Source organism: Acanthisitta chloris, unplaced genomic scaffold (assembly GCF_000695815.1).
Source record: "Acanthisitta chloris isolate BGI_N310 unplaced genomic scaffold, ASM69581v1 scaffold3308, whole genome shotgun sequence".
NCBI lineage: Eukaryota > Metazoa > Chordata > Aves > Passeriformes > Acanthisittidae > Acanthisitta > Acanthisitta chloris.
In genome coordinates this window covers 1-9,104 of record NW_008686277.1, presented here as the reverse complement: position 1 = coordinate 9,104, position 9,104 = coordinate 1, and the positions used below count along the sequence as shown (strand labels likewise).

At 41.7% G+C, this 9,104-nt stretch overlaps 1 protein-coding gene across 1 annotated transcript in view; it reads right to left on the bottom strand.

Annotated features, from left to right (window-relative positions):
* GTF2E1 (general transcription factor IIE, polypeptide 1, alpha 56kDa) overlaps nt 1-8,836 on the bottom strand; it is a 41,735-nt gene extending 32,899 nt beyond the window's left edge. The window contains exon 1 of the mRNA XM_009080049.1: nt 8,361-8,836. Coding sequence (XP_009078297.1) covers nt 8,361-8,808 — 448 coding nt within the window. The 5' untranslated portion in view covers nt 8,809-8,836. The remainder of the gene's footprint in view (nt 1-8,360) is intronic.
* Nucleotides 8,837-9,104: the final 268 nt, after the last annotated feature.

Below are 9,104 nucleotides of genomic sequence, written 5' to 3'. Positions count from 1 at the left end.
TGCTGACCAGAGTTCGCAATTAGTGAAGGGGAACAATTTAACCTTTGATGTCTCTTAGAAAAAAACCAAAAAGCAGCACCTTCTGAACAACTGTGTATTATCTAGAGGAACACTAAGTTGTTCGTTCATCTCACTGTGCAGACCATTTTTAGCCCCACTAAATTAAAAACACTGTAATATAATTTTTAAGCAAAGACATTTCTCTTGAAAAGGTAAATTAAACATTCAAAAAATGGCCTGCATGAGGCACACATCAAATTAGTGACCGTTCAAAAGTGCCGGATGATTTAATATGTATTCAGTATAAAACTGGAAGAGAGGAATCTTTTCCTCCTCTCAGGAGGCTATTTCTGCTCCAGCTCACATTCACAACCTCAGCAGCTCTGAGTAGACAAGAGTCCTTCCTTCTGTCCTACTGTGGATAAATTAAGGCAGACAGTAAGCAGAAAAAGGCACAGCTGGACAGAGGGAATATCCAAAGGAAGCCCATCGGGAACTATAGGCAGGTTTTGTTTTTTAAACTTCAACCAAGGAGAGTACACCAAAATACCAACTGAGCCAACCCTCAAATTGCATCCAACAGCAGGGACTGCAATCCAAGTAACAAGATTCTCCACGAGGTCCTGATCTGACTTACAGATACCCATGCCCAAAAGGATGACACCCTTTGCAGATGGTATTAGCAACTATGCAGTTTCAAAAGAACAGCAAGTTACTCGAGCAAAAGATAGCAGTGCTGCAGTCCAGCTTCATCACTGTAAAGGGCTTAGCAATAGTCAGATTTTACAGAGATCTTCTTGCTGTTATCTATTTCAATTTGCAAAGCCAAGAGAAAAGTTAAAGTGATAACCTTTACTTGAAGGGCAATTAGTTCTTGCACTTCTAATAATAAAATGCCCTCTGTGGACAAAAAAGAAAGGCATCAATACTGTAAGTCAGGGCATGCATTTATTAGATTATTTTTTTTAATCTAAGAGACACAGCACACCAGCCAGAAGTCAGTGTGGAATACAGGGAAGTCACCAGACAACACTCTGTAAGCAAAAGCTTTATCCTCTGGAGTGAGGATCTGCACAACACAGGCTCTAGCACTACCTTCACCTGTTTTTCCACCAAGCTGAGAGATCTGTGGTTAGACCAGATGGTTATCCTTTGGACAGGGATTGCAGGGAATGAGTTCAAGCTGCAGATGTAACCTACGCATCCTTTTAAGTCATTCTACGGAGTATTCTTAGTTTTAGGAAAGCATGCATTAATTCTGATATGTTTTTCTCAGTTTTCCTTTCCCAGTGGCTTCAAGCCTTATCAAGCTGAAGCAGAGTAAAGCCGACAGGAATACTCCTGGAGCTTTTGCCAGGAATTTGAATAGAAACAGAAAAGCTAAGCAGAGCATGGACAGTTTCCTTCTGTTGGTGTTTGCCAAAAGCTCTCAGTGACAGCACAGACAAACAAAATGTGCCTGTAGAGTCAAGAAAAATCGCACTGATGGGTTTTCATACACTTGGAAAGCTAACAATGATAACAAAAAACCCACAACTTCACAGAACATGAAGTTGTTCAAAACAGAACTGTTCAGAATCCTTTCTTTTTCAAGGGAAGTTTTGGTATGCCAATTTACATAAATACTTTCTAAGTCCCGATTTTGGCTGGTTAAAAGCTGTAAATTGTTGTAGCAGCATCATATAGCTCATGCATGGCAGTATATGGTAGACAAAGCTATCCAGAATGCCTGTTCTGAAAATCATTGTACTTGAAGGACAAGAATCAACAGAATCAAATAGGACAGACGACCTAGTGTGAAGATACAGAATAAATGGCTCCAAGTAATTTATTTTTTCTAGTGGCTGGAAGGGATAGAATGCATAAACAGATATACCAGAAACAGACACAAGAACTCCCCAAGAAAAGGCAAGGCAAAAAGCAGGGAGAAGGGGAAGCACAACAAAAAATTAACAAAATAGATAGGACAGGTTCAAAAGTAATTTGAATCAGATGAGGAAGTTTTGAAGCTAACATAGAACTTGCCTGAGGAAGTGGAAATTCAAAACAAGAGAAGAAAGATGTGGTCTGAATAGCTCACTGGGGATGAAGTGAGAAGCTGAGCACTTAGAAGAAAAGGCAACAGCTCTAGATGTCAACACATAAGACCAAAGCAAAAATATCAAAGACTAATCAAATTTCTAATCTCAGTAACAGGGCCCAAACCATACAAACTCTCAGCTGCATCCAGGCTACCTGAATGTGATATAAGGTGCCTTATGACAGGTACAGAAACCCTGTCTCTGAACATGTTATGTGCAATTCTGTTATGAAGTACACAAATGAACATGTGAGAGGCTGACAGTGGGGTTAAACTGATACTCAAGGTGTTGTCTTTCCTTCTGTGAAACTGATATTGCTGCCTTCAATTTGTTCTTCCCAAATTAAATTTCATATCAGCACACAGAATAAGAAAGGCATCCAGATAAACAGGATGTTACCATCACAGTACACTGTCATGAACAGTAAGACAGCTACACCCAAAATCATTCACCAAACCAAGAGCAAACTGTGGGAGGACAAAGAGTAGACAAGTAATTAACTGCTGTGATTTCCAATAGCAACAAGACACTCCAATGATTACAACTGCAATTAAGAACATCCCAACAAGCATCATCTTTCCCATTCACATTACCCACTTACCTTCCACCCTTTCCTTTCCACTGTTATTCACATCTTATCTAACCAAAACTGTTATGCTGAGGACACTTAGTGTATAGATGTATGTAAGAGAGATGAACTACATAATTACAGTTTACAGTTAACATCAACATTTTTCTTCACGTTAACAGAAGTGAAAGAAACACAAGACTGGATAAAAAATTATATTGCAAAGGTAGAAGACAACAGTGGAAAAACTACTTCATCAAGCTTTTTATTTTCCTTCTCACATCAAATCAAATTCACTTGCTACCCAGCTGAGTATCCTGATAGTGTTCAGTATTTAGAACACCTGAGGAAATCCAGGGCTGAATAACAGTGCAATGCACTGCAGGGTCTCATTTCTGTCACTCTTGCACTTCAAACCTACTCTCCCTTTTGCAGTTTCTAGTCACACACTTTCTTTCAAATTGACCTTGAATTTGACAGTTAACTCCAACACTACACTAGATTTACAAATATGATTAGGGTACAAGAAGAGGATACATCAGAGACCTTCCCCAGACAGAGCCAATTAATCATGCTACAGAACACGCATCCATGAACGTAATTCCCAGTTTTGTGATACTCAATAGATGAATCAACCCAAGCCCATCCGTACAGAGAAAGGACAGTGCCCTCTACCGGGTGAGACCATGCCGTTCCTCCTGTCCTTCCCCCTCACTCCACAGAACACACTTGGGCACAGTTAATTCTCCAGAAATCCAATCCACAAGATGGTATTGAGTTGTTTTAGATAGCTCTGAAATTCAAGGCATTTGCCCGCAGAAGCCATACTTCTGCAGTTTCTACATTTAAAAGCACGGGGAAGAAAATTCTTCCCATAGGTCTGTGTAAGAGACTGATGAAGCAATATCCTGTTTCTAGGTGAAACACTGAAAATCCAGAGTCCCTTGTGTCAGTGCCCACTGCCAGCCCAGGTCTGGCAGTAGACTGAGTTCAGCAGTGTTATTCACATTACACATCTGGCTTTTCTTACTGCTCCTCAATTAAACTCTTCCTTGCACACCCCTGCCTCAAGAGATAGCCCTTACCTTGTTTAAGGGAATGGCTGCAGATTTCCACCTGCATAAGGCTTCATTCTACAGCAGCTGCATCAGAACAAAGTGATGAAATACCAGAGAACAGCTCAGACAAGTGAAAAGCAATGATCCGTATTTCGAGTGCTTATATTAGGATCTTCTAGGAAAACTATAATCTTTTTCCTTTCTCATCCCATCTGAAACACAAGGCTTGAAGCAACACTCTTTTTTCATGCAGCATTAACATTTTTCTTCCTGTAGATTTCAAAATACTCACAAAAGTGGGTAAGAACTGTCTGCTCAGCTTGTAACAACCCAGTCGGCACCAATTCTCATCAAAGGCACTGTCAGGTCAATTGCCAAACTGCAAATCTGCAACCTCTTTAGCTTTGTTACAAGTTTCCATACAAACTTTTGCAAAATGAAAGGACACTACCACAGAGCTCTCTGCCCCTAAAATCTGAGGTTACTGATACCTCCTCATTGGAGGCAACAGTAACAAACGCTGCTGAGGATAAAGTGTGGCAGCTGGAGATCCCTTCAAGTGGTTAATTTAGAACAGGTGGGGCTACAACTCATGACCTGGGTATGCCGCGCTTAGGGCTAGCAGGCACTCACAAGTCACACAACCAAGCGACTCCTCCGGCACAACAGGCATTTCTTTTCATTTTTCCAAAGATCCTTTTCTGAGTTGAAGCAGCAGCAAAACTCCATTTATTCTTATCATCTTAACTTTCACCATCTCATAGTTTTCTAACATTACACTATTCCTGTCCTTGAACTTACTACCAGGAACAGACATAGGTTTTTGGAGTGTTTTTGGGTTGAGATACTTAATGGCAGAAAAAGAGATGGAGAAAAATCTTATAATACTTCTAAAAAACAAGGAGATCACACTCCTAAAGTAACATTTCTACTATTTAAAATCTACGTTTAAAATTACCTTACTGGCAAATGTGCTACTCTGTTCAAAAATATTTTTCCAAGTCAACTGGATGAACAGCAACCAAAGCACATCTGTACCTACATGCCCTGAAAACATACCCTTCTTACTATCATTTCTTTTTCTCAGCAGACATGTTTCTACCTTCCAAAACTATCAATAATCATATCTTCTGATGAAAAAACACACACTTTGGTTTATTTCAACATTATTCAGAAATGGAGTAAAGCACAGAGCTAAGAAGGCCTCCACTTGACAGGTGATAACCTATAAGAAACAAACCTCTGCTAGATCCAAGAATCAGCTGCAGACACTGTAGTAAAAATTAGAGTTCTGCAGACAGGCTCTTCACAAACACTCTAAATTCACAAATTGCAATAGAATGACTATAGTCATGGAGTGGATCTGGAAACCTCACCATTGCCGATCAGGAAGGGCAAGAACAATAAGCTCCTCTCAATTTAAGTGCAGTTTGCTCTAAACTGGTGCAGAGGATGCCTTCCATGCCCTACCTGCTCCATGGATTAACAGACTTTGGCCCTGCAGGCCTTCTAATTCACAAAATTTTATCAACATAGTTTAAGAGCAGCTCAGGTCAACCGCGACTCAAGTGATGCGGTTTTTGGCTACTTTTCAGCAGTTGTACTGCCATGAGCTTCAATGAGTGGGAGAGCTTTATGTATAGCACTGACCAGAGCTAAGGACATTCTTGGAAAAGGATAGATATTCACTGTCTAATAAACCTTGTTTCTCCACATGCCTTGACCTCATGAGCTTCCTCTGTGAAAGACCCCGTTCTTTTCTGATTCGGAAATCCAGAGCAGCAGGAAACAGGCAGACAACATAACCCACCGCAATATAAAGCAGCCACACAACAGTATCATCATGCACTATCTAGATGATGCTATCATTGACTTAAAAGCAATATAAAGAGAAACAGAAAATACATAAATTCTAGGCAGGTAATGTTCTCATTAAAAGTTAAGTGAAGGTAAAATGGCTATCCTATTATTTGCATGACTGCTGACGGAACCCAGCTGCTGGAATTGCTGAGAAAACTGCATCCAAACTTTCCTTCCATCAGCAAAACTATAAAATATCCTATGTGCCAGTGAATGATTTCACATTGTGGACACAGCCAGGGTCTGTACTGCAGACAAACCCCTGGTTGACCTCATCAGTTCTTGGAGCACAGGCCTTGGTGTCAAAACCAAATCCCAGCCTCATTGTCTTCAGCATCTTCTTGACAGTCAGTTCTATTCTCTTGGAACTCATCACCCACACAGGCTGGGAAACAATGGCCACAGGCCTTTGCAAAGTGTTACAAGTGCCCTTGAGATCAGTGTCTCACACTCCCCACTACGTATGTTCTTCGCTCAGGTTCTCTACTCTTTCCTCCCTGAGGCAAGCTACAAAAGCACTATTCCCCAACACACACAACCCTAGCCACCACAGATGACCCCTAACTGCAGAGAGCATGTAGAGTTTCTGCACTCAGTGGTGAGTAGAGAAGCTCTGTGCTAGCACTGCTGGTTTTGGTGCTCCGTGAGGAAACAATTTCTACTCAGACCTGCACTGGATTACCTCAACAACCGTTACTTGACTTAGTGGATTCTGTTCCTCCAGTATTAAATATAATTTTCATGGCTGTTCAAGTGAAAGGACTTTCACAGTTCTTGAACTTTGGAGACAGGAAAGAAGAAAAAGGATAGGCTGAACATTTGTTGGATGTTTGCCCTTCACAAAAGCAGATTAGACATTGGTAACCCTAGATTAAAAGCTTTGCTGCTGCTAAACAGCCAATTTTTGCAGTTTCTCATTATGTTAACTGACACAATGCACCATACTCCAATGTTTCTGAGAGCTCTCCTGATTTCTGCCTTCTTATTTTTATGAAAAAGTAAAATCATGACCTAGAATTCAAAAGAAAAGATTAACAAGCAAAGAAAATTATTCAGAAGGTGGAAACCTAACACCCAACTCTCTGCCTTCCCCCCAGAATAATCACAGATTAGACTAGAAAACAGAACCTCATCAGGTGCAAGTGTTCCTTTTCTTCCCAGGCACAGAAGTACAAAGTATTTGGACTGCCCTGTAGACAATGACACCCAGAAAAGACTCTTATTTTGTATGCATGAGATAGATGTGCACTTCCACTGAGACTCACACTTGTAAAAAGAATCTTGTTTACTCCCAACCACAGACAAGTATGTAATTAATTTCTTTTAACTTTCTTGAGACTGCCTTACACTGGGAAACAGGGCTGTGCAGTCTAATGCACTAGGCTAGGAGAATATTAAACAGTAACAACTCACTGCTTGCATCACCATCTCTAAATTTAAAAATTTTTGCATGATAAAAATCAGCAATACACATGATCTTTCTGCAAACTACCTGTAAGTCTTGCAGTTTACAGGCAAGACCAGGTTAGACTGAAAACCTGTCAGCTTCCAACAAGGACTGCCTTATTCACCCTTGACTTCCACTGTGATAAGACCTCCATTTCTCCACTGCTTGTCACTCAAGCATTTTACCAGCATTGCTATTTGTCTGTACAGACTGTATAAGTCTGTGTACATTACATTTGTATTTTGCTCAATTACCACCTGCAGAAACAGAATGCTCTCCAACTCCAGCCAAACTCAAGAGAATTTTCCTAAGCCTCTGTCTCCTTAAAGTCATAGAATAATACAATCATCAGGGTTGGAAGTGACCTCTAAGAGCATCAAGTCTAACCATCAACCTGTCACTGTGCTGTAACCCCTAACCCCTAAACCACATCTTTCAGCACCAGATCCAGACACCTCTGGAACACTTCCAGGGATGGTGACTCCACCACCTCCCTGGGCAACCTATTCCACCTAACAGTAAAACAATTTTTCCAAGTATCTAATCTGAATCTCCCATCTCATATTACGGCCGTTCTCTCTACTCCTCTCACTGCAGGTGTGGCAGTGGGCATCCCCCACCTCTCCACAACCCCCTTTCAGGCAGTTGTAGAGCAATGAGGTCACCCCTGAGCCACCTCTTCTCAAGACTAAGTCCACCACTTAGAATCATGGAATCATAGAGTCATCAAGGTTGGAGGAGACCTCTAAGATCATCAAGTCCAACCATTAGCCTGCCATTCTGCTGTAACTCCTAAATCCTAAACCATATCCTCCAGTGCCAGATCCAGATACCTCTTAAAGACTTCTAGGGATGGTGACTCCACTGCCTCCCTGGGCAATCTATTCCAGTGTCTGACCACCCTAACAGTGAAAAAAAAATTTCCTAACATCTGATCTGAATCTCCCCTGTCTCAGCTTATGGCCATTCCCTCTAGTCACTGTACTGTATGTACAGCAGAAGAGACCATCCCCCACCTCTCCACAAACCATTTCAGGGAGTTGTACAGATCAATGAGATCACTCCTCAGCTGCCTCTTCTCAAGACTAAGTCCAGCACTTAGGGACACAGGAGACAACAAGAGCATTCCATTACCTACACTCTTACCTGTCCTGGGGTCAAACAGCTGGTTTGCCTCTAAATCTGTGAAAGTGCTGAAGAAGAGACCATCCCCCACCTCTCCACAAACCATTTCAGGGAGTTGTACAGATCAATGAGATCACTCCTCAGCTGCCTCTTCTCAAGACTAAGTCCAGCACTTAGGGACACAGGAGACAACAAGAGCATTCCATTACCTACACTCTTACCTGTCCTGGGGTCAAACAGCTGGTTTGCCTCTAAATCTGTGAAAGTGCTGAAGCAAATGGGACACTTAAAAGAGGCGCGATTGGTGGAGTCTCTTTCATCCGTCTCGATCCTCCTCCTCATGTGATCTAGCTTGTACTTCACCACATTAACCAGCAGCCGGTAGTTGATGAAGTAGTAGTTGTGACGGGTGGTTTTGCCATCTGGAGCCGTCTCGACCCTCATCCTGCACTTGATGAACTTGTCACCCTTGAGGGTGTTGAGGACAGCCCGCAACTGCTTCCTATCGAACTTCAGGAGCTCTAGCATGTCCTCCTCCTTCACACAGGCGTTCCTGATGAGAATGTCCAGAGCCAAAGCATGTTCAATGCCATAAAAGCCACGCACCACATATTTGGCAAGGCGTTTGAGAGCTGCTGGGACCTCAGTGACGACGTCTGGGTCAGTCATAGCAGGTTCAGATCTTGAGCTTCATGTATACTGCAAGAAAAAAAAAGGCAGATGGATTCTTAACTAGTCTTCAGTAATTTTGGCTTATCTTACTTAGAGCTAAGAAAAAGATGGGATGTTTCTCTTTCCCAAGCTCTGTACTGCCTCCTTAGGTGTTAATAATGCCAATGCTACAGAAGTAGAATTAGGAAATGGTACCTCTCATTCAAAACAAAGTGATGGAAAACTTTTAGTAAAATCACACAGCGAATTGGTACCAAAACATAAAGATTTCATTTCTACTCAGTCACAGCAAG